Here is a 26,618-nt window from a genome sequence, read left to right as displayed (position 1 = left end):
GGTCCCTGCACTTTTTTTTGTTTGGTTTAGGTTCCTGCAGTTTGTAAGTAATTTGTTATTGGTCCCTCTGTTAGTCAACTGTTAAAAAAAAAACTAAAACTAACAGAGTGCCACGTGGCTCAATTATTTCATGCCACGTGGCATCTGACAAAACATAAAACTTTAAAATTCAAATAAAATAATTGTTATATTATTTCCTTTTTATATAAATAATATTTGTTTAGATTTAATTAAAAAAACAAAATTAAATCTACTTCTTCATCCAAAATTAATCGTGAGCCATTTTATCGTTAAAATTCATCACGACCACCATTGACAAACACCATGTCTTTTTTTTTTAATCGGCATATATTGTAAAGCCAAGCACAAGAAGTGCAAATTGGCAAAGCTGATGCAACTGAAAAACAAACCCCTGCATACTGTCATTAACGCAGCAGCAGTAAGGGAAAATGCAGAAAAATAAGTGCAACAAACAGAGGGGCAAATAAAGCCTAAACACCAAAAAGAACAAAGTTATATACATGCCCACCCTAAATGACAAACACCATGTCTACTTCTTCACTTTTAAATCATAATCCATCTAAATTTTCATCTTCTTCTCAAGTTACTGTTTTTGCCCTACATATTCATATTGGTTCTTACCCATCTTTTTTTATCTGCAGATTTTTTTTTTTTTTTTACAGACTTGAAACTTGATGATGGATGTCGAAATCTATTATCAATCTGCAGAATTATTCATTCACGCCGTTCCCTTTCTTCTTTACTTCTCACTCGTGGCTTGTCTTCCTTTTTGTTTATATTTTTAATTAAATAATAATAATAATACTAATAATTACAAAACAATTATTTTATTTGAATTCTTTTAATAATTTAAAATTTTGTCTTGTAGTGTGCCACGTGGCGGCAAATAATTGGGCCACGTGGCACTCTGTTAGTTTTGATTTTTTTTTTAAACAGTGCACTAACTGAGGGACCAATAACAAATTATTTACAAACTGCAGGGACCTAAACCAAACAAAAAAAAGTGCAGGGACCAATCCCAAAAACTGATGAAAGTGCAGGGACTAATTACACATTTAAGCCTAAAAAAAAACGACTATGGAAATCTATAGTTAGGCAAGCCAATTCTGTCTCGATAGAAATCCATATGCAACTCCGCTGGAAGCATGTCTAACCAAACAGAACCCTGAACTCGGACATTCCAATGTAACAGATTCATTGGGCAGTTGGAGGATGACCTCCCTTTGCACGGGTTTTATAATGTGGCTTACCGAGGACTTGTTTTTTTTCATAGCTTGCTGCTGCTTCTTTGAGAGTACTTGCGTTAATCCTTCTGTAGTGGTTCGTTGGTCGTATTCGCTGATTCTAGCCCATAATTCCAAATCACTCTGAATGTTTTTGCTAGGATGTGTTTCGTGTTGTGCAATTGGAACCTGAGATGTGTTGCTAGTAGCTTCTGCGTGTCAAAAGGTGTTGATGGTGCGCTATGTTCCATGTCTGAGGACTCAAAATCAGCAGTAGTAGTACCTTGCACGTCATCGTACTCAACAAAAGATTGCACGTCAATGTGCGCTTCATCAGAGATCTTTTCCAGCATATGAATTGATGTACTAGGCAGCCGGTCCTTGCGAATTATATCAACATCATTTTGTAATTCAATACTGAAAATGGCGGCAGTAACATCATTGTCAATAGGCTGAGATGCAGCCAACTATGAAGAATCATCATGTGTTTCCCTGTGATGAGTTGGAACAACCGTGGCACCTTCCAAATCATCTCTGTCATCATGATGAGAAGCTGCTAAACGGCAGGGTTCTACGCGTGAATCATCTTGCTGAATGGGGACAGCAGTAGCACCAGCCAAAATAGTGGTCGCATGAATTGTATCATTGTGTTGAATGGGCGCCACAGTTGCAAAAGCCTTCGAGGAACCAATTCCCTCTGCATTATCCTTCGGTTTCCATCCTTGCTTTGGTTTTTGTGAATGTACTGGTTCCTTTCCCTTATCAATTGGCTGCTCCTGAGTACTTCGGGGATGTAACCAACGACATGATGTAATACTGTGGCCGACTATTTTGATCAACACAATTTTTGGTATTAAATTGAATTGACTACATATGAATATAATTGCTTAGAGAGAGAGAGAGAGAGAGAGAGAGAGAGAGAGAGAGAGAGAGAGAGAGAGAGAGAGAGAGAGCAATTAAAAAGATGATTAATGTATCTTGTTCAATTGATGCACCAAACATAAGATATGAGTAGAATATGATTTACTTATATCATATCATGTCTCACTACACCATTAAAAAGAGTGATATTGCAAAATAGTCACTAATATTGCTTTGAATTTTAAAATCGAGAAATAAGTAGAAATGTTTTTTTGTTAATTTTTTTGATTAAGTAGTCTAGTGAACATAGATTCAACTTTTTTAAAGTGAATAAATGAGATGTTGGGGTTCGAATTCCGCCTATGTAGTTCGACTGTGAGATAAAGATAGTCTGACTAACAATTGTTCCATTGAAAATCCGAACAATTCGTCCATGGTGCATATCATTTTTTGTGGTGATTGGGGTTTGATACCGGACTTTGCATATATTATGCATTGTCCCTGCCAACTGAGTTAAACTCACGAGTACCATGATGCAGATCATTTACCACTTGAGCTCAATTGCCTGGTTATCTTTAAAATATTTTTAAACAAATGGTCAGTGAAAGGGAATAAGAGGAACTAATTAATTGTGTATGTTTAATGATATTTAGATGTTTTTTTGTGCATTAATTCTATTAAATGAGTTTTTTCTTTTTTTTAGGGAATTATATTAAATGAGTTATTTAAAATCTGCGGAAAATCCTCTCCAAATTGTTTTTTGCGGAAAATTGGTGAAGAGAGTTGTCTATGGTGCTACATTAGTGAGTTACTGCTGTCTTCCTTTGTAAAACAATCAATGACAGTATCTCAAGAGTATAAATTGATACCAAAAATCAAAAAGTGAAATAATGAAAAGTAGAGAAAAAATAGGTAAATTTATTCATGATACCAGGTACAAAAAAACAACACAAGTGAAAATGTTTTTGTTTACAGACAACACAAATGAAATGAGTAGGCAACAAACTGCTTGAGCATGTTAGAACACAACACATGACGGCGCATCTCAGCTACTAGTAAAAAAATCTTATACTACAAGCCTCTTTGGATCCACGGTGGGGATTCTGCGCGTTTTTTTGAAGTGTCAATTACTAGCTTCACAATTATCACGATGGGAGGTTTAGTAGACGCATGTTTGATGTAGGAAGAATTGAGAATCAAATACATACTATAACGTGTGTCATTGAAAGGAGGTAAATTTTCATTTTTACTTTGAATTGTAATAGTATCTCTCATCTTGATTATTTATATCAAGAATGAAAAATCTAGTCCTGGTATAGATTTTTGATTTTATTTTCTTTCATTGAAATTAGTCTAGTTTGATGAATTATTGGATATTAAAGGTGATCATATCATAATTATCATGATCAAAGGGTTTGTTAGACGTATGTGTGATGTAAGAAGAATTGAGAATCAAATACATACTACTACGTCAGTGTCATTGAACGGACGTAAATTTTCATTGTTGTACTAAGAAAAATATGAGCATACCATTTATTTAAACTTTGATTTATCATGTTAGAAAATTAAAAAAGATTAATTTTTTTTGGATGCAACCACATTGGTCCTAATATTGTTATTGAGTCAAAAGAAAAAATGAAACATCATTGTCCCTGTGCATATGTTTTCTTTCACCCTCTCTGCTCCTGAAAAATTGAATTGAAAGGGGGATTCATATTTTTTTTTATTTTCATTATTTATTTATTCATTCATTCATACTTATTAATGATAAAAAGGAAATACCCATATTTATTTATTGATAAAAAGGGAAAACCCGTGTATCACTTTCTGTCGTTTTATTACATGTTTTTATGGATGGTCGGTCCTTTCTCATTAATTCGATTTGTCACGACACTATTTTTCATCACTTCTTTAATAAAAAATAAAAATGTGTTCCTTTTTCAATTTTTTGAAAATTGAAATAATCCTTAATGTTAGGTCAATTTATCAACAAAATTGTCACTGATTGGTTCCATATAATTAATGATACATAATGAGTTATTTAAAATATTTATGGAAATTATTCAAAAAAATAATAATATTTATGGAAATTAACTAGTGAGTTTCTAAGAGCCTTCCTTTATGAAACAATTAATAGCGATAGCATTTTAGGGTAAAAATTGATACCAAAAATAAAAAAAAGTAAAGGTAAAGTAGCGAAAAAATGGGTAAAATTTATTTAGGAAATGGTACTAGGTACGAAAACATGAACACAAGAGAACATGTTTTGGTTCCCAAACAACTCAAATGACTAGTCAAAAAACAACATGACCATGTTAGAGTACACAATACATGACGGCGCATTTCATGTTTATCAACACACTCAACTACCTATAATAAAAACATCCGTCCTTATAATTTTTATTTAATGTATTGTCGGACATTATATATGAGTATTTTTTTTGATCAGAATTCAAATCATCGTGTTGTGAAAGACTAATCGTTTCGGCTGGATCCAACCTCAAGTCAACAATATTGTGTTTATGAGGTATTGTCGGCTTTAAATCTTCCACACTTGTTAATCTTTTAAATAAAGAAAACATCGTTGTTGTCTATGTGCATACGTGCTACCCTCTCTCTAGTTCTAAGATTGAAAAATTGAATCAATAGGTGAATTGGTAAGAATTTTTCATTTTTTAGTAGTATTTACAAAAATAAAATAAAAATCATATCACTTTCTGTCCTTTTATTACATGTTTTTATAGATGGTCCTTTCTCTCATTACTTTGATCTGCCACGACACTAATTTTCATAAGTTTTTATTATAAAAAAATTATTTCTTTTTTATCTCTCTTAACTAGTATCGATTTACTCAACTGACCACTCGAATCAGATAGGACTATAGAAATTAGTAAAAAAATTCTTAAAAGATTTAACACTTTGAAATCTAAATTTTTTATTAAATTGAAAGAGATTTCTTATCATCTCATTCAAATGTCGTCGTGTTTATTGGTTTATTAATTGTGATTTTCTTTTTTGGATAAATAACAAATAAAAACAAATAAAAATTGAGAGTGACACTATTTCTTCTCGGTGACCACCATTGACGAAAAAAAAAGCTTCATTCATAGCTTTTTCCCGCGAAAATAAAGATAAAGAAAAAGAGAAAAAAAGAAACTTTGTTCTATCTGTATTACGTGGAAATCTGTGTTAGCATTTTCCCACTTTATTTTCCCGGAAAAAAAGTGTATTTTTTTTCCACTTTTTCGAGAAAAAAAAACACTGAACTAAATATGAATAGTTTATGTTCTGAAAATGAAATGCTTGTCTTTTCCATACCCAAAATGCTTGATCAAACCTTGTTCTTGAGACAATACTGTCATCATTCAAATCTGCAGTTTTTGTATTGTTTTTTCATTCTGTTCTAGAACTTTTTGTTGCCGACACTATCCTATGTTTTGGTCTTGTGTCAGTTTTTCATTGTAGATTTCACAATTTTGCAGGCCTAATTCGGTTCATAGTTGTGTGTATCGCTTCTTTCTCTCTCCTGGTAGTTTTAAAGATTGGATTTTTACTAGTTTTAAAGTTTTGATTTTTTTTTTTGATTAAATTAAGGGTTTTTGAGCATTTTCTTGTTGGAACCTTTCTGGGGTTTAGCATCTTTTACTTTATTTGTTTTTTTGTTTAATGGGTCTTTCTGCTATTGGTTAGCGTTATGAGGTGTTTGTGATATGATATGATAGCATTGTGTAGTTGTTGGAATTGGTAGTTTTTTTTTTTTTTTTTTGCTTTTTGTTGCTTTTTGAAGAAGCTCTCAGCATTTTTAGGATATAATTCATGTCAGTGTGACCATACTTTGGAAATTGGGTTTATGGAAATTTACCATTTTGACTAAGTCTAGTTTGGCAGTGACACTTGGAATTTGAAAAACCAATTATTATTTCAGCTTATTTTAATTTATGTTTCTTGATATTGAATTTCATTTTGTTGAAAAAAGGGTGGTTAAGACTTAAGAATGAGGGGTGGAAAAAATAGGAAGCTACATTTAAGCAAGATTTATTCATTCACTTGTTTCAAAGCAAGTTCTGTTGATGGAGATCATTCACAAATTGGTAGTAAAGGTTATTCAAGGGTGGTGTTATGCAATGAACACGACACTACTACTACTACTACTACTACGACTACTGCTACGGCTTCTGAGGAAGTTGTGATAAGGAATTTTGCAGATAATTATGTTAGATCTACAAAATATACTGCTGCAACTTTCCTTCCAAAATCACTTTTTGAACAGTTTAGGAGAGTTGCAAATTTCTATTTTTTGGTTACTGGTGTTTTGGCTTTCACAAAACTTGCTCCTTATAGAGCTGTTACTGCTATTCTTCCTCTTGTTGTTGTTATTGGAGCAACTATTGTGAAAGAAGGTATTGAAGATTGGCGTAGGAAAAAGCAGGTACTACTACTATATTCTATCTAACTACCAACTCTTTCTGTTGTGGATTCTGTTTACTTTTGAAACTTTTTACCTTCTTCTCTATCCTGCAGTACAAGTGTGTAGAGAGAGAGAGAGATTCCATATGAATCAGAATATTCTGTATACATATGAGTATCTTTTAACTTATTGTTAAAAAAATATAAGGGAGATAAATTATTTAGGTTCTGTTTGGATAAACAACTTTGTTGTGCATTTTATAGCATAAGTTATTATCATATAAGTGATTCTGTATAAGCTATTTTTACAACAAAAGATAAAATAAAGTAAAATTGTTTCCTTACAAGCTATAAGCTGTTTTCATATAAGCTATCCTGGAGAGTCATAAGCTGCTTCCATAATCTCTCCCGAATAGTCTCACGGGTGTTTATGCCTGTAGATTAGCTCAAATAATTCGATCCAAACTTAACGGCTTAAAGAATATCAGTCAGTAAATAATTGAAAATTTTCTGGTATTTTTACAAGGCCATGAAGTTCTTTACCAAAAGGTAAAATTGTCGCAGGCAGCTTATGGAATATTGTAGCTTTTCTGTTTAGTTTCTCAGTATTGTTTCGAAAGGAAGAACTGCAGTTACTTAGTTATTTGTTCATATGACTCCAATATATGTTCAATATTTGAATCTGCTAAGTTGCAGGGTGCACTTATAGGGTAAAATGCTAGTTGTAACCCCTAAAAAACTTGAGGGAGCCAATGATTTTCTTGTATTATGTGAAAATTTAAATTGTTATTTTTAATCAATGGTTACTAATACTGATTTATATTATTTAGCTGTCCCTGCATATGATAAAATACAGAGTTAGTAATGCTTTTGGTCTCTGTAATATGGTTTTACTACATTTTTTTTTATTTCATCTGTGACATATATGATTCTCCTGCAGGATATTGAGGTGAACAATAGAAGAGTTAAAGTTCATAAAGTTGATGGCGTTTTTGAATATACTGCATGGAAGAATCTGAAGGTAGGAAATATAGTGAAGGTAGAGAAGGATGAGTTCTTCCCAGCAGATCTCTTATTGCTTTCGTCGAGTTATGAGGATGCAGTTTGTTATGTTGAGACCATGAACTTGGACGGTGAGACAAATTTGAAGCTAAAACAAGGTTTAGAGGTAACTTCTTCCTTACATGATGATCTCAACTTCAAAAAATTTAAAGCTACCGTCAAATGTGAAGATCCAAATGCAAATCTGTACTCGTTTGTTGGGAGCTTGGAGTTTGAAAACCAAAACTATGCCCTTTCCCCTCAGCAACTTCTTCTGCGAGACTCTAAACTTCGCAATACAGACTATATTTTTGGAGCTGTTATCTTCACTGGTCATGAGACTAAGGTTATTCAGAACTCTACCGACCCACCTTCAAAAAGAAGCCGAGTGGAGAGGAAGATGGATAGAGTCATCTACTTCTTGTTCTGTATTTTGTTTCTAATGGCATCCGTGGGATCTATTTTCTTTGGCTTTATAACTAAAGACGACTTGCACAACGATTCAGTGAAAAGATGGTATTTAAGGCCTGACGACTCTACAATTTTCTTTGATCCAGAAAGACCAGCCGCTGCTGCTGTATTTCATTGTTTGACAGCCTTAATGTTATATGGTTTCTTTATTCCCATCTCTTTGTATGTGTCAATAGAAATTGTAAAAGTCCTTCAGAGCATTTTCATCAATCAAGATATCCATATGTACTACAAGGAAGCAGACAAACCGGCACATGCTCGCACTTCAAACTTGAACGAGGAGCTCGGTCAAGTTGACACAATACTTTCTGATAAAACTGGAACTTTGACCTGCAACTCGATGGAATTCATCAAATGTTCGATCGCTGGTGTAGCTTATGGTCGTGGTGTTACAGAAGTTGAGAAAACCATGAGTAGAAGAAAAGGTTCATCATTAGCTCACGGGCATGATATATCTGAAGAAGATGACATCAGGGGTTCTCTCGATAAAAAAGCAGCCATTAAAAGTTTTAACTTTACTGATGAAAGAATAATGAATGGTAACTGGGTTAATGAGCCTCATGCAGATGTTATCCAGAAGTTTTTTCGTCTATTGGCCGTTTGTCATACAGCCATACCAGAAATAGATCAAGACACAGGAAATGTCTCCTACGAGGCTGAATCTCCGGATGAAGCTGCATTTGTTATTGCGGCAAGAGAAATTGGTTTTGAATTCTTCAAAAGGGCTCAGACCAGTTTATCGACATGCGAGTTGGATCCAGTATCAGGCAAGAAAGTTGAAAGGTTAGTTGTTTCAATTGCTAAGAATTTTACTGCTACTGCTGCAATTTTCCTTGCACATGGAAACACAGCTTTAGGACGGATATGCATTTTATAACAGCTTATCATCTAATGACAATAAGAACTTTTCAATTAAAAGAACTAGACAGCCCTGTTTGGATAAACAACTTAATTAAGAAGTAGACGAAACTGTTTGTATAAGCTATTTATTTAATAATAGATAAAATAAAGTCGTACTGTTTTTATGTACATGATAAGCTGTTTTCATAATGTTTCGTAGAGAGTTTATAGAATAAGCTGAAAACAGCTTATGGACAGGTGATAAGTTGTTTTCATAAGCTCTACCAAACAGTCTCACAAGTGTTTATGCTAGTAGATAAATTCAAAAAAGCCAACCCAAACAGGTCCTATAGCTGCATATAGAATAGGTGAGTTTGTAAACTTTCGACCTTTGGCTTACACCTTTATGGTGTTTTAAAGAACTAAGTTTTGAGAGAAAAAAACGGTTCAATTGTTTTCCAAACCTTATTTATTTCCTGCATAACTATGCTATTTGGAATTTAAGATTTTCACTTTATACATGCTAACTGATGCTTATACTTCTAAAATGTTGTTAAAGCCACAATTTTTGGAATTTTCTTTCGTCTCAATGATACAGTTTTTCGGTAACTACTTTCAATTTGCAGGATGTACAAGATTCTCAATGTTTTAGAATTCAACAGCTCAAGGAAGAGAATGTCGGTAATAGTACAAGATGGTGAAGGGAAAATTTTATTACTCTGCAAAGGTGCCGATAGGTTTGTGATATATCGATCTGTACCCTTAAATGATTTTGAATGTTTACTTATGTCCTTTGATTTTCACTCATTGTCCAGCCTTAATTGATATTTCATGCAGTGTCATGTTTGAAAGACTTGCCAAGAATGGAAGGGAGTTTGAAGAGAAAACCATGGAACATGTGCATGAATATGCCGATGCAGGTCTAAGAACCCTTATACTCGCCTATCGTGAACTTGCAGCAGAGGAATACAAGGAGTTTGATAACACATTCTCTGAGGCCAAGAATTTAGTTAGTGCAGATCGGGAAACATTGATTGAGGAAGTATCGAATAATATTGAGAAGAACCTAATCCTTCTTGGTGCTACTGCTGTAGAGGACAAGCTCCAAGATGGGGTGAGTTATAATAAAAATAATCATGTTTTATTTATGAAGATTATTATTAGTATGGAACTAGTAATCATGTCTATATTGTACTTTTTTTTTTTGCAAGGTTCCTGATTGCATTGACAAGCTTGCCCAAGCAGGAATTAAGATTTGGGTTTTGACTGGGGATAAAATGGAAACTGCGATCAATATTGGGTATTATATTTAATGTTATTATTGTTTGAACTATGGCTTCACCCTATGAAGCAATGACACAAACATTGGACACGACACTGACATATCGATGCCAGTTATAGTCGAATCTAACCACGTTTGTCATGTTGTGTCGGTGTTGGATACAGGACACACCTTCAATGTGAAGTGTCAGTGCTACATAGGCTTCACCCCATGAGATCTGCTTTTCAAGTTAACTGACACAAATACTCCATTGCAGCTTTGCTTGTAGTTTGCTTAGACAAGGAATGAAACAGATTATAATTCATTTGGATAATCCAGAAATTCAAGCACTGGAGAAAGATGGGGACAAAATAGCTATTACCAAGGTAAAAAAACCTTCATCTCTTTTTTTATCTAACATGGTGTAGCTTGTATATAGAGCATATAATGTATAGTTTCAGTGAGCGTGTTGATAAGTTGATTCTCTTAAACATCGCAGTATTCTAGTAACATATCTTATAGTAGAAATGGCGGATTAATCTGCTTTATAATGCTGACATTTTGAACTTAGATTCCATTCTGGTTTCTTCTAAAAAAAAGATTTCATTCTGATTTTCTGAACAAAACAGTTTAGTAAAGTGATATTAAGCATTACTGTAACTGCGTAAGCTTAGCGTTACTCTTCTATTTCTAAGGATACAAGGATGACAGTGCAAGCTGGTATACTTTCAGTAGTTTTATATTGCTTGGTAGTTGGTATATTTTACCTTTATGCTGATTTAAGTTTTTCACTATGATTTCATAGTATGTTAGTGAACTAGTGATGATACTGTATAGAGCTGAAAACTTGTATCCTGATATTTTTTTCGTTGATTCATCTTTTAGACATCAAGGCAAAGTGTCCTCTCTCAGTTACGTGAAGGTGCTGCACAGCTTAGTGCACACAGAGGGTTCTCTCAGCAGGCATTTGCACTAATTATTGATGGCAAGTCACTTGCTTATGCACTTGAGGATGATATGAAGAACATGTTTCTCGAGCTTGCAATTCGTTGTGCGTCTGTTATTTGTTGTCGTTCATCGCCAAAACAGAAGGCGCTGGTATTTTTCAGTCTACCATGTGTTCATATATTTTATTTTTTTATGAAAGATCCTGTGTTTATATGTTGATCCTGATAAAAAATATGGTTACATTTTAGAAATAATTATTCTCTTTTTTCAAATTATTACCGGTGTCAAGGTTGTGTCCAGTGTCTGTGTGAGTGCTTCATAGGAAATAATTTATCTAGTTTTTATCTTAAAGGTCACTAGATTGGTCAAATCTGGAACTGGGAAAACAACATTAGCTATTGGAGATGGAGCTAACGATGTTGGAATGCTTCAAGAAGCTGATATCGGCGTTGGTATAAGTGGCGTTGAAGGAATGCAGGTGCTGCATAAATTCACACAATATTCATGTTTTTTTCATTGAATTTTACTTTTTTCGTTATTCTAAACAACATGATATTTTATCCCCTTCTAATTCCACAGGCTGTTATGTCTAGTGATATTGCAATTGCACAATTCCGATATTTGGAGCGATTACTTCTGGTGCACGGCCATTGGTGTTACCGGAGGATCTCATCGATGGTATTAATAGTACTGTGCCTATAATTGGATCTCTAGATTATAGTGAAGTTCCTCTGACTGTTCGGTATTCTGTTAACTTTTTTATTGTTATTTCTGACAGATATGCTATTTTTTCTACAAGAATGTCACATTTGGTTTCACTCTATTCTTGTATGAGGTTTATGCATCATTCTCCGGAGAACCTGCATACAACGACTGGTTTTTAGCTCTCTATAATGTCTTCTTTTCATCACTTCCCGTGGTCGCTCTTGGTGTATTTGACCAAGATGTATCTGCTCGGTACTGCCTCAAGTTTCCTTTGTTATATCAAGAAGGAGTGCAAAATGTCCTTTTCAGCTGGCGTCGGGTACTGAGCTGGATGCTTAACGGATTCTTTAGCGCCTTATTAATTTTCTTCTTCTGCACAAAAGCAATGGAGCTCCAAGCTTTCGATCACGAGGGAAGAACTGCTGGGAGAGAAATACTTGGAACAACCATGTACACTTGCGTAGTTTGGGTTGTAAACTTGCAAATGGCACTATCTATAAGTTACTTCACCTTGATCCAACATATTTTCATCTGGGGTTCCATTTTCTTCTGGTACATTTTTCTCATAATCTATGGATCACTTCCTCCAAGGATTTCGGAAAACGCTTACGCAGTCTTCGTTGAAGCTCTTGCTCCTTCGTCTTCCTATTGGATAGTGACATTCTTTGTGGTGATCTCAACTCTTATACCGTACTTCTCATACAAAGCAATTCAGATGCGGTTCTTTCCGATGTATCATGAAATGGTACAGTGGATAAGGTACAAAGGGAAGACCGAGGATCCCGAGTATTGTGCTATGGTCCAGCAAATATCATTGCAGCCAATGACTGTCGGTTCAACTGCTCGCTTAGCTGCCAAGGCAAACCAATTGTCGGACAAAATCATTAAACACAGATAATATATTTTGATATATTATTGTTTTGGTCTTGAAATCACGTAGTTTGTGCATAGGCTCATGAAAATGTTATTTGTCTTTGCACATAGTCATGATGGAATTTCTTGCCGGCTCATCCCAACTAGAAGAATATGCTGCTTGGATTCCCCTCCATTGTGCATAGAACCTACATTTGGCTTTTCTAAGGAAAGTAGGACTGTAGATCTGGTTTGGCTTTTTTAAGGTTACATAGGTTTCATATACCTTCTTTTGCATTACAGATAGGAACAGTTACTTTTTTTTTGTGGTCAAAGATAGAAGGCAGTTGCTGTATATATAAAAGCAAGAGTTATTTATAGGATGGGATAGAGCTGTTTTCTTTTGTAAAGAATGGAACAGTGTTATCATGTGTTCTTGAGAATTTCATTTTAGTGCCATCATATAATTCTTTGTACCTTTATATATTTATATTTCACAATAACTCACTTAATCTGGGACGGGACAGAGGAGTATCATTTAATTTTCAAAATACCTACTCAAACATATCTTTACAAGTATATGCAAAATAATAGTTATTTAAAATCTCCTCTCAACCAAAAAAAAACAAGTTAATTAAAATCTTTTGTCAAAATAATATATTTAAAATATAATATAAGAGTCATTTTGATCTCTTGAATGTGTATGTAGTAGTAGTTACAATAATTTGTATCTAAATATTAAAAGGGTCATGTTAACTTGTGCCCTTAGGGCAGATGTTAAGGAACCTAAAAGAAGTAACTTTGCATTGGAAAATATAACATTTTGACTTTTAAGAAGTTGAATGCACGGCTTTTCATACTTATATTTCTTTAATAAGTTCCTTAACATGTGCCCTTGAGGGCACAAGTTAACATTTGCCATATTAAAATAGTACTTTATTGTGCACTTTATTATTCAAAATAATCTTTATCATATCTTTATATAAAGATTAATGTCAGTATTAAAAGTCTTTGAATAAATAAGTTGTAATCATAATAATTCTTCGAGCAATGATAACTAAACACAAAAATCTAGACACAAATACGACATCAGGGATAATTTGGTAATTTCCTTCAAAGTACAATGGCAAAATTTATTTTAACTGAAAACTAGGGGTATCTTTATTCTTTGTTAATTGCTTTCACGTTTTTTTCTCAATCTCTGGTACTGTTCACTCACCATCCTCCTACGACTAACACCATTGTCCAACCGTCACTCACCAACACCATCCTCCTCGCCGACGTCGTCGCCGCCATTAGACTTCTCCGACGCCGTCATTAGACTTCTCTGACGCCGTCCAGATCTCATCTTCTCCACCTACAACCACCGTCTAATCTATAACCACCGCCTACTGAAATTCAAAAATCCGTCGTCAGGCAGATCTGCATCAACCGAAGCCCAAAGATCCGTCGTTCCAAAACAGATTTGATGAAGTCGTGGCCTGTGAGAGAGCAGCTCAGTTGCAAAAACACAGTGAGAGAGTGGTCACCGGTGATATTAGTAGATCGGCATCGGTGAAAGAAAGAGAGAGCTGCAGGAGGGAACATTGTTTGATGAGAAGAACGAGAAAGGTAAGGGAGAGGAAACAGTTTTGATGAGAGAGTGGAAGAGAGATGCACAAATGTGAGAGGATGAGGAAAAAACAAAATAGTACTCCCTCCGTCTCTAAATAATTGTCGTTTAAGGTTTATGCACGATTGTTAAGGAAATGATTAATTGTGTTGATTTTGATGGTAAAATTGGTATCATTTACTAAAACACCCTTATTAATTGTAGTTAGTGGAGTAGTTAAGTTGGATGAAATTCAATAAATAAGGGTATAATAATGGAAAAAAATAATAAATGTTGCATTGGTATTCTAAAGTGACAATTATTTTGAGAAAAAGAAAAAGTGGTAAAAAGACAATTATTGTGAGACGGAGGGAGTACAAGGGAACAGTGGAATACGGTGTCCTATTTGTGTCTATATTTTTGTGTTTGTTTATCATTTCTAATTCTTCAATGTATCTAAACTCTGTGAGCTTAGTTCAATTGGGACAATGTATAAAATATGCAAGGTTTGGGGTTTTCGGGGTTCAAACCTCGGCTACTACCAAAAAAAATTCTAAAATTTTCTCTTATTATGATAAAAAAAATAAGTATATTTTAAATTAAAAAAGTATATTATAATTTTAGAATTTCGATATATAAACTATTGTGATTGTGATTAGCGTGACAACTTATTTTTTAAGAAAACCCTTTAACGCGCAAAGAAAAGCGAACCAGGAAAAGAAATAAAGTTGGGGACGGTGGTTTGACGATAATCCATCATCAATGGCATCGGAATCCAAACGACAACGAAAACCAGAAGAAGAAATCGAAGAAGATCGTATCAGTAATTTACCAGACGGTGTACTTCTCCACATCCTATCACGTCTCCCAACCAAAACCGCCGTTACAACTGGCCGTCTATCTCGCCGCTGGCGATACCTCTGGCAGCATCTCTCCGTTCTCGACTTCGCCGACGAATCTCACGGACTTGATTCACCCGAACGGTTAGATGGATTCAGAAGTTTCTCTGTTTTAGTTAACAGCGTCTTCCTCTCCCTCCATAATCCACGTGGCATTAGGAAGATGAGTCTCAACTGTCAGTCTCTTTTTTATGATAAGTGTCGAACTTTATCGATTGAGTCGTGGGTTCGTGCCGCCATTGGACCCTACCTTGAGGAACTCGAGCTTACTCTATATGCTTGTTATTACGGTTCTGGATTCAACCTACCTCAAACACTCTTCACTTCCTCTAACCTCGTATCACTCAGGCATGCATGCATAACGTTGAACTAATTGTTTTTTCGTCGACTTTATTTTCTCATATATAAATCTGGAGTGAGTGTTTTTTTCGATTATGACCCTGTTTGGATTGAGCTTATGCAGATAAACAAGCTTTTACCGTATTTTATGGAAGGAAAAAGAAAAAAACTTATGAAAATATTTTCATCAGTGAGAGTTTATGAATTAATATAAAAACTTATTTATTTGCATAAGTTATTTTCCAAATGAGGCCATATTTTTCATAAGCTCAATCCAAATGGGGCCATAGTCGGTTTACATAATAATTAGAAATTGTTGGTAATCCCACCTTTATTGTGATCTGCCTCTAGTTTCCTTGTTTGGCTTGACTTTGAGGGGGTGGATTTAGTGTCACATCAGTTTATAAAGAGGAGACACTTCTCACATTATAAGTCGGTTTTGTAAAGATGAGTTAGACCCCAAATTTCAACAGTAAGGAACAAATTTAGAGGACTAAATTCTTAAAAATAAAAGAAAATTTAGAGGACTACAAGTACAAAATAAAAAATTACTATATTTGATTTTTGCTTTTTGAACTGTGATATAACATTTACTTCTTTGTTAATCAGTCTCTATGGTGAAATTGATGTATTCATCGAACCCTCCACGGTGGTTAGTTTGCCATCATTAAAGACACTGCAAATCAGCATGGATTATGTGGAAGTGTCTAACGTGAATGCACTTCTTTGTGGCTGCCCCATCATTGAATCTCTTAATCTTAGTTTCTCTCCGCAAAGCTTGGACAAAGTTTGTGTCCCATCTTCCGTAAGAAGGCTGGAAATCGCCAATGAGGATGAAGTTGGGGTTTACCTTGAAATAAATGCGCCTGATCTTGAGTACCTTAACATTACCCGAATCACATTTGGCCAAGCTTTCAGCATGTACAACTTACACAATGTCGTGGAAGCGTATCTTGATGTCTTTCCCCAATCGTTTGGTTCTGTCATCCCTTTACACAACCTTCTTGGCGCTCTCTCTGGGACTAAACATCTGGTGTTGAATCCTTCAACAACCATGGTTAAGTTTTTTTATTTCTATTTTTTTTAAAAGTTATTTTATGTTCACATCATCATTTATACAGAGTATAAGTTAGTAAGCAACTGATAATAAACTAGTAACTAAGTATATCTCCAATAATCATGATTTACTCATATATAGATAGATATTGTTTTGTACTAATTAATTACTACTTGATGACGTGTACAAACAGTGGCTGCTTGGTGAACCCCATGATCTACTTTTTCAAGAATTTCAATATTTGCTTCGCCTAGAGCTCAATCTTCCCGGGTTTAACTCAAATTCTCTGCTCACCTTGCTTCAGAAATGTCCCATGCTTCAAGTTCTAATAATTCAGAATGACAAGGTTTGTTTAATCCAACCTGAATTTGGTCAATTTAACTTTGATGTGAAATTAACCAGTTTTTATGAATAGATTACACAAATTAGAAGTTGCATCTTATTGCACAGTATACCACTTAATATTAGCAAGATTAATTCATTACTATGAATATTGCATCTTATTCCTTTTCAAAAAAATGAATATTGCATCTTATTCAAGTCCTTGGTTTCTTTTAGGTACAGTTGCCAATTTTAGAATGGGCTACCCTGCCAAGTGTTCCCAATTGTCTCGTATCGCACCTGACCTTTATTCAATTTAAAGAATTTCAAGGAATTCCAGATGAGGTGTCATTTGTTGAGCTTGTTTTGCAAAAAGGACTCGTTTTAAAGACAATGATGATTACCGCTGATAGTTCATTGGACCTAAAGAAGAAGTACGACATTCTCCAAACATTATCTGATGTGCCAAGGGCCTCAGGAATGTGTCAACTTAAATTTGAATGAGCTGCATCTCCTTATTTATATAAGGTGTGAACTCTCACCCTCAATCCATTCTCTCTGTCTTAGTACTGCATCAAATAAAAAATGACTAACATTGGGTTTAATCTGCACTATTAGTTGTTGTATATTGTTTTTAGATGTATTTCACCCGATTTCAATCATATTGTAGTTGAATTACATGATACCATACACCTAAAGTTTCTAAATTTTCTTAGATCATGTATTTTCATGTTGAAGGATCAAAATCAACTTTGTCAATGAACCACAGTCTTTCTATTATAAACTGATCACAAACTTTGTATTCATGAATATGAGTTTGATCTTTGAGACAATCTAAAATTAGAAGAAAATAGTCTTGTATGAGTTTTTTTTTTTTTTTTTAAACAACTAATATTATTCTCGACGAGAAGTGCAAGATGCACAAAAACAGTTTTGTGTGAGTTGCGTTCTTAATTTGCTTCTTTAGTTTTGTTTATTCAATAATAACTAGATATGACAGTGAGTTTTGTAGCATAATATATCATCATATATAGACATTTGTAAATTCGAGTTATCCAGTCTTAATTGTGAATGAGATTTGAGTAACTTTTTTCTTTATTATGTTTGGAAGTTGCCATTTGCATTGACAGAATCTTGTTATCTAACATGATTTGGGATTCACTAAAAACATGATATTTTGCATTTCATTAGGTATATATGTATTATGCATTTCATTAGGTGCAAAAGTCTTGTGGCAACTACTATGTATTTTGGTAAATTAATATCACCACATGGTGCACAAGGTCTTGTTATATATACCAATGCACTGCATGATGCATAGGTACGGGTACGGTACCCGGTACGGGTACCGGTACCGGTACGTAATACGTCAAATTTTAAAAAATGAAGGTACGGGTACGTTGGTATAAACATCAAAAAAATATTTTTCAAGTGAATTACTACACTTCTATCATCATGTTACTTGAGAGTTTTATTTTTTTTGTGCATCCCCTCTACTATTTTCATCAAAAGCAAGATAATTTGGTTATTTTTTCAACGCCCGTACGCTTTTTGCTGCACCAACTACGACGAAATAACCAAATAAAAATAGATACGGTTCGGTACTAAATTACGAGTACCATACGCGTACCCGGTACGGGTGCGTACCTGGTACCGGTACTTCTCCATGTTTGGAGTACCCATGCTTCAGAGCAATGCAGCTAGTTGGCCTAGTGAATTCCTTGTTCTTTAATGTAGAACAGAGGAAAATGTAGACTGTTATATATCACTTTCTTATATACCATGAGCAGTTGAGTCCCAAAATTTGTGACCCAACACATAATTTCAGAAAACCATTTCCATTTCCGGCCCTAAATCCTCCTTTCCCTATTATCTCTCATAGTGGTGTAGGGTTTTTTGCGAACTGTTGTCAGATTGAAGGGAACTAACCCAATTGAATCTTCCTTTTTATTCTTACCGACTTGAGTGTTTTTGGATGAGAGTTGAAGAGATTATCTCATTAACTTGCGTAATGTTCTTCATCCAGGAAAATGATGCATAACCATGTGTTATAAATAATTAAAGCACTTACTCATGATCCAGATAACTAGAGGGAGTAAAACTGTGAAAGTATCTCAAATTTTTTTTGGAGTAAATTAACGGTTTGGTCTTTGAAATTGTAAGAGTGGTCAAATTAGTCCCTCACATTTGCATGGTATGCATGATGCTTTATGTTAATATATATGGATGTATTTTTTTGGTCCCTAGTCCCTACACACAAGTTGAACCTTAATTATCTCAAATGCCAAACACCTTTTGTCACAAAATCATTTTACAACTGCTTGAATTGATGGCAATAATGAGTTTTCACCACTGCCAGAAGGTGATAATGCTTATTTGGAGAACCTCCAAATAAAAAATCTTTGGTCAAAAAATTGTAAGTACTGAAAACTGGCGCAACACATTTTAGAATTCGGTTTACTGTTAGCCAGTCACATTTGTTGGATAACTTATAATATGTACCCCATTTATGGCTCATTGAAATCTTAGATAAGACTTCACTAGGACATGCAACATTATTATTGCTGGCTAACACAATTTCTTCGATGAAAATATTCCAGTGGTATATCTTGTAGTTGACACAGCCATGGTTATCAAAACGAGATTCAAATTGTGAATCGGATGACCTACGTTTCTAATCACAAATTGAATCTTATTATGAACCGTAAGATGTATTATTACCAACACAAATATAACAGCTGACATAACAAAATTATAGCCTAATATATCATCAAAATAATTTAATAATCACGTCATAAACCAAAAGACAAAAGAATATTACTTGGCCATACAAAGTTGACAAAAAACAATGGCTCAGTGCATTAAGTTTAGGCACTAAGTTGACTAGATTAATGTATTGGATCTCAAGATGAGGTTCATGTTCAAAATAGATACTCACACTAAAGATTTGTATCAGTTGGAATTTATTTTGTATTGAATTGAGATACTGGCAGGTATCGCTAGATACTGATAACAATGGACACTGCTTAATCTTCTTTATATTGCTGACATTTTGACGTAGAATTACAGTAACTGAATTAGCTTGGCAGTTCTTTGTATACGGAGTTGTTTGATATTGCATCTTATATTTAACCTTTGTATGCTGCTTTAAGTTTTTTCTTTTTTCTATTTCTTTCTATCTGCTTTTTAAACTTTAAAACTTGTAATGATACTATATAGATTTGGAAATTTGTATCCTGATATTTTTTAACTGATTCATCTTTCAGATATGTGAAGGTGCTGCAGGGAGCTTTCATCAGGCATTTGCTCTAATCATTGATTGAAAATCACTTTTGCACTTGAGGATGGTCTGATGAACACATTTCTCGAGCTTGCAATTTGTATGGTGCATTATACCAACATTTGACTTTGAAGTTGGGAAGAATAATAAGACTGTATATCTAGGTTGACTTTTTTAAAGTTAAATAGGATTCATATACCTTTCTATTATAGATTGATGCAGTTCCTATATATATATATATAGGGTGCATATCAAGTGAGAATGGGTTTTTTATGTGAGAATGATAGGAATGAATGTCAACCATTAGATCAAAATGAATGAATGAGATGAAAACACCAAATTTAAAAGGTCACGTTGTCCTTTCATCTCTTTGTCTTCCTCCCCAATTCCAAATCCCTTTTCTCTCTGCGTTGGTTCTTCATACCAGATTTTGTATTCCTTCTCTCTCATTTTGTGTATCGTGTTGAAATCAAATTTTACTGTGTTGGATTAAAATCGATTTTCATGAATTGGGGATTTTTTTTAAGTTTTTCAATTTTTGAATCCAGTGAGTAAATTAACCAAGAAAATGAAATAGAAGCAATAAAAATAGAAAACTAATCAACGATGGAAAATGGAATGTTAAAAAAAATTCAACTACAGAGAGATATGTTTTTCTGGGAAAGAAATATTAAGAGACAACAAAAATCAAGCTATGAATGTGTCAGATCTCTCGTTCCACTGTAGCTTCATATTACATTACAATTTATACATTTCTTCTTTCTATTGTTGGTTGTTGCATTCAAACGCCATTGATTTATCGTTGAAGTTAAACGCCATTGTTGGTTGTGTCAGATCACTCGTTCCATTGTAGGTTGTCAGCCCTTCGGGTTTTCTTCAGTTACGACCACTCATCTTCTTACCTCTTGCCGTCATCGTTTGCCGTCATGAGCATATGGCCGCCGTCGTTCTCATTAATTTGGGAACTCATGATGCCAATTTCAATAATTTTTAATCTAAACTGGTTTTGATTGAATATTTTCGAAATCGGAAGATTAATCTTCGATTGGATGATGATTCTGATGAAGATGGGTTAAGATGTTGAAGTAAATTGAAACACGAAAATAAAAATCAAAGTGTTGAAGAGACGGTGGTTCGTCGGAAGAGATGGTGGTTTGCCGGAAGATATGGTGGAGGATGAGGAAGATTTGAAGTAGACAGAATGCAGAACTCGTGAAAGAAGGAATGAGAGAGTTTTCACATGATTTGCACTCACTTAATTGTGTTTTAATCTCATCCCTTAATTTTAATCTAATGGCTGTAATTTATTCGCACCATTCTCGTATACAAAAGACATTCTCACGTGATATGCCCCATATATATATATATATATATATATATATATATATATATATATATATATATGGGTTATGTTACAAGACACCTTCATAAAAAGTAGTGTGGTGTCTTTTATCAAGTCACACCTCAAGGTGTGATTTTCACTTTTTTAGTTATAACTTTGATAAAAGGCACCTTCATAAAAAGTAGTTGGTGTCTTTTAACAAATGCCCATAGAGTAACTTGATAAAAGACACCTTCACAAAAGGTGTCTTCTATCATAACCATATATATATATATATATATATATATATATATATATATATATATATATATATATATATATATATATGAGTTATTTATTTATAGGGTGGGATAGAGCTATTTTCTTTTGGGAAATGCTAACAAGTGCCCTAAGGGCACTTGATAAGAAGTTTAAAATGGAAATTTCATCTTGTAATTTGTGCATTCAACACATTGAAAAATCAAAAAGCAACTTTTCCTACACGAAAGTTATCAATTGTTTCCATTTTTTGAATCCTTGACAAGTGCCCTAAGAGCATCTCCAATGGGGGGTCCTTACTTAACAAGGACCACTCCCCGTTAAGGACCCTCCATTGGAGGAAGAAAAATTGAGTCCCCGTTAAGGAACAGACAACTATATAAGGACCCTCTCTCTCCTGAGTAACTAACGGGTCCCACGTTTAAAAAAGTAATAAAATGTGTACTACTTGGTCCCACTTGCATAAAGAAGTAATAAAATGTGTACTACTTGGTCCCACTTGCATAAAGAAGTAATAAAATGTGTACTACTTGGTCCCACTTGTAAAAATGAGTAATAGATAAATTATTTTTGTTTAATATGTAAAGATAATGGGACATATTTAAATACTTTTCATTGGAGTCCTTATTAGTGTATTGCCATTGGAGTCATTGAGTCCTTAATAGGTACTTTTATTAAAAAATTATAAATAAGTGATGTGTCACATGGGGTCCATTTAAGGAGTCCTTGTTAGGAAACTACCATTGTGGATGCTCTAAGGGCACTTGTTAGCAAAACCCTTTTCTTTTGTATAAAAGAATAGAACTGTTATCATTTGTTCTTTAGAATTTCATTTTTGTGCAATTAAATAAATCTTTGATCTTTTATTTTATTTTGTTTCTCTTAAAATTTGGATTGAGCTTAAATCAATTTGAAAACTTCAAAACTAAGATCAATATTTTTTTACCAAATGCGAGCTAATCTTCTTTGGAGATTTCCCTGGACACTCTGAAGGTTTGTTTCCCCCATTGTCTTTTGTGCTTCTTTTCCCATTCGATGATTTTTTTTTTGTTGGATTGACAAATATTATTATATTACGACTACTTATATGTTGGTATCATTGATCAGATTTTTTAAAGACATCGAATACGTCTCTTGTTCATATGGAGTATTTTGGAATCACCGTATGGTAGGTGTATAAGATGCATGGTGTATAAGACATGGAATGGAATCGTATAAAATTTGATATTTAAATAACAAAGCTATTATTATTTATTTTTTTATAGTTTTTTAGGTAATACCACAACCATATTCAAATAACACAAATATTTCTAAAACCTAAAACAATGCTTAATGCTACCGCTACAATTTATAAAATTAATGAGTAAAATTTAGAATGATGGATTGAAGTTCGAGAAGATTTTGACTCAAATAACACTTCCATAAAAAATTATATTTTTCTCTTTTCAAAAATATTAAGAGCATCTTCAACACATGTTCTTTCTTAGTGTTCTTAGTCAACAAAAACATATTTTTATGTTCCATGCATTGAAAATCAATGAGTTAGGTGACACCGTGGAGAAAAGTTCTCCCACCGGAACACATTCTAGCAGTGGCTTCACCAGAAAAAGTAAGAAAAGAGGAGAGAAGAGGTATAATGAAAAATGCGAGAAGAAATATGTGGGGTCTACATAAAGTAAAATAGGAAGTGTGTTGAGTTCTAGCATTAGAGAGAAAAAAAAAACTCACCGGTTGTGAAATCCTACATGGCATACTTGGGCCCACAATTTAGTAGCTAAGAATAAATTTTTCGTTCCCCGCGATGTAGATGCTATAATTGAACTCAAACTAGGAATCTTTTTCCATAGCTTCACAAGAATGATGTCATTTTCAAAAAAGAGTTAATTTCATTCTTATTTGCCAAAAATACTTGATCATTGTATATGTCAAAAAGGAAATGGGTAAAATTAGAAGAAAAGATTCAGGCCAAAAGGGAATGCATCCTTTTAGAATGAATTTTTTCTTTTAGTTTTACCCTTTCATTTAAACTATTTTATTATTTTTATTTAATTTATTAATTAAAATAAGGTGTTTGATATTTTTTTAGGTTTATATAAGGTTTTTGATATTATCCAATATTATTTTTTTCTTAAAAAAAATATTATTGGATAATATCAAAAATCTTCATTTTACTTTATATAAAAGAAACTATATTTTGGTGTAATATTTTTTTCTTTTAAAGTTACTCCTCGTTTTATTATTTTTAAGTATTTTATTATCCATTTCCAATAAATATATAAAGATTGACATGTTAGTGCTTATTTTTACGCTAGTAATTGGATAAGACTTATAAAGATTGATAGAAAAAGAGGCGCCGTGGTTTAATGAGATGTCACACCTACGTTGAATAAGTTAAAATTGTCGAAAATTACGAGTATTGTAAATGTGCTAATTCATAGGAGACTAAATTTATTATTTTTTACAAGCCCAAAATCGTAACATTGAGAAAGCTAGGGCCCAAAAAATACACTTAACACTTTGTTTTAAGAAAATTGTTGTTCACACTTCATTTAAGGCTGAAAAACCTCTGTAAAAGATGCAAATACCCCCTCGACAGTTAACTGCCGAAGCAATGAACCGGCGACAGTTAATTACCGAAGTTCCTTTGGTAGTTAACTGTTGATGCTCTATTATAAGAACAAAACAACACATAGGAGTCCAAAACTCCTTTGTTGCGGTTTTGAGCTCCGTTGTTGCGAATTTCTTCAACCTTAAGTCATTCAACGCTAATTACAATCACAAAATCAAGCAAATGTTTATTATCCTATTGCATTGGCTTTTTTTTGATCGAATTGTTAGATTTTTTTTGGATAAATTGTCACCTATTTAGGTTTTTTATTTTATTGTATAGGGTTAGATATTTATGATTTGATTGAATCATTAGATGTTGATTAGAGTAGAATTGATTGAATTGTGGTATAAATTGTTAGGAATTGTTTGAAATTGTTAGGTATTTGTGGTATAATTTTGAGGATTAGTATGGGTTTTGATCTCCAATATTTGCATTGTGTAGATATGTCTCAAAATCAGGGTGATGTTCAATTGAAAAAGGAGGGTGAGAAGAAGAAAGCAGAATAGACTGCGACATGACACAAAATTGAATGTGAAGGAACCGGACAAAAAAGCAAGGCGAATGTGCCCGTGTACAATTTCAACAAGATGAGACGGGGCGGAAGAAAATGTTATTCTGGTCCTCAACCAAAAACAAATGCCCCAGAGAATGTCAAGGACAACCCAATTGACTTATGCAACGAGAGAGATGATTAAACCCAATTGCCTGTGTACTCTAAAAATGAATCATAATATCTTACTTGTAAATCTACTCTAAAACTAAAATTATAAAAAAAAGAAAAACAACAAAATTTAAATCAATTTAAAAGTAAAATATAAAAAAAAGAAAAACAATTATAACAACTAAAATGTATGTTAATAGCATTATGATTACTTAATTGTGATTTTGTTGAATAAATTTGGATGAGATTTTGAGAGATATTGAGTTGAGAGTGATAATGGACGAGAGCGTAATGTTGGTTCTGCCTGAAATTTGTAGCAGAAATCGCATCGGCAATTAGCTACTGATGAACTCTGTGGCAGTTAACAACTGTTGGTTAGTTCATTCAGCAGTTTACTACCAAGGGGCTTTTAGGTCATTTAACGGTGTTTTCTAGCATTGTTTCAAGTGTGAACTGCGATTTCTTGATTTAGGCTGTGTTTGGTAACACAAAAAAGCTAGCTTATAGTTTCTTGGACTAGCTTATAAGCTTGTTTTGAAAGAATGAGACGTGTTTGGTAAAAAGTTTTTCTCATTAGCTTATAGCGTTTTTTGAAAAGCTATTTCAAGTAGCTTTTTAGCTTATAGCTAGTAGCTTTTTATAATCTCTTCCAATTTTAACCTTATTAATTTAAAAGTTTGTTGATATATTAGAAATTCAATAAAAAATTCAATAAAAAGTTTGTTGATATATTAGAAATTCAATAAAAATAAAAATAAAATACTGAGTGCATGAGATCAAAAGTTTGTTGAGATATTTATGTTAAATAAAATATTGATTTTTAAAAATAGAAAAAATAATAAAATATTGAAAATGAATGTGGAAGTGACACATGGCATAAAAAACCTTATTTTATATATATAATATTGATTGATTGATACTACTGATTGATTGATTGATACCTATTGCTATAACGACACGCACCAATTATGAATGTCCGCTATACTGGGTTCACGCACAAAACAACATAAAAGATCAACATAAGAAAAAATACCTATTTCTAAACTACGAATGGTGAAATAATAATAATAATAATAATAAAAGAAAATAGGAATGGATGCCACAAACTCAATTATGAATTATGAATAAGAATGGAGAGAAGAGCGGTACTGTTGAATCGGAAAAAAAAAAAACAATAGTATAGGTGTTAGTTCAAGGACCTAAAACAGAAAACAATAGTATATGTGTTAGTTCAAGGACCTGCAACTCGTAGGTGTTTGTAATGGATACCAGAAACAATAGTTCAATGACCTGAAAGAAAAAAAAAACAATCAGTAAATTCACTCGTAGATGTTAGTTCCATCTTATATTATATATATAAAAATAAAAATCTAAGCATAAGTAGAAGAAACGATAGTATAGGTATTTGTCAAACATGAAGAAAGAAAAAGTTTAGATCAAAAGAATGTTTGAGTATCGGTTTCTGCTCAAAATATGTGATTTTGGTGATTAACAAAACAAAATCTCATTTATTTATAGTTAAAAAAAACAAATCGAAGCCTTTTTTTCCTCAATGAAAAAACTAATTGAATAATATGGTGCTAAAAGATTCTATAATAACTAATTGAAACTTCTTTTCCTAAAAAAAAG

General features: G+C 33.3%; 2 protein-coding genes across 3 annotated transcripts; both read left to right on the top strand.

Annotated features, from left to right (window-relative positions):
• The first annotated feature begins 5,402 nt into the window (after positions 1 to 5,402).
• Positions 5,403 to 13,112, top strand: LOC146900347 (ATPase E1-E2 type family protein / haloacid dehalogenase-like hydrolase family protein). The gene is made up of 10 exons (XM_085738773.1): positions 5,403 to 6,534; positions 7,453 to 8,807; positions 9,491 to 9,601; positions 9,702 to 9,978; positions 10,076 to 10,164; positions 10,403 to 10,511; positions 11,011 to 11,223; positions 11,426 to 11,551; positions 11,653 to 11,751; positions 11,852 to 13,112. Exons 1-10 carry the CDS (start codon positions 6,100 to 6,102, stop codon positions 12,674 to 12,676), a joined length of 3,639 nt encoding a protein of 1,212 aa, XP_085594899.1. The 5' UTR covers positions 5,403 to 6,099; the 3' UTR covers positions 12,677 to 13,112.
• Positions 13,113 to 14,883: 1,771 nt separating this feature from the next.
• Positions 14,884 to 20,326, top strand: LOC146900346 (F-box/FBD/LRR-repeat protein At4g26340-like). Of its 2 annotated transcripts, none has more exons than XM_085739503.1 (5): positions 14,884 to 15,468; positions 16,069 to 16,516; positions 16,710 to 16,862; positions 17,075 to 17,365; positions 20,104 to 20,326. In XM_085739503.1, the coding sequence occupies exons 1-4, from the start codon at positions 14,984 to 14,986 to the stop codon at positions 17,339 to 17,341; spliced, it is 1,353 nt and encodes a 450-aa protein (XP_085595629.1). In that variant the 5' UTR covers positions 14,884 to 14,983; the 3' UTR covers positions 17,342 to 17,365; positions 20,104 to 20,326. The 2 variants fall into 2 exon arrangements, with proteins under 2 accessions (XP_085595629.1, XP_085595630.1); XM_085739504.1 differs by having other exon boundaries at positions 14,890 to 15,204.
• Positions 20,327 to 26,618: the final 6,292 nt, after the last annotated feature.

Source organism: Medicago sativa, chromosome 8, assembly GCF_051527215.1.
Source record: "Medicago sativa cultivar Bolivia chromosome 8, Bolivia_mono, whole genome shotgun sequence".
NCBI classification, from domain to species: Eukaryota; Viridiplantae; Streptophyta; class Magnoliopsida; order Fabales; family Fabaceae; genus Medicago; species Medicago sativa.
Note: the sequence above shows the minus strand (reverse complement) of the source record. Positions and strands in the feature narration are given on the sequence as shown.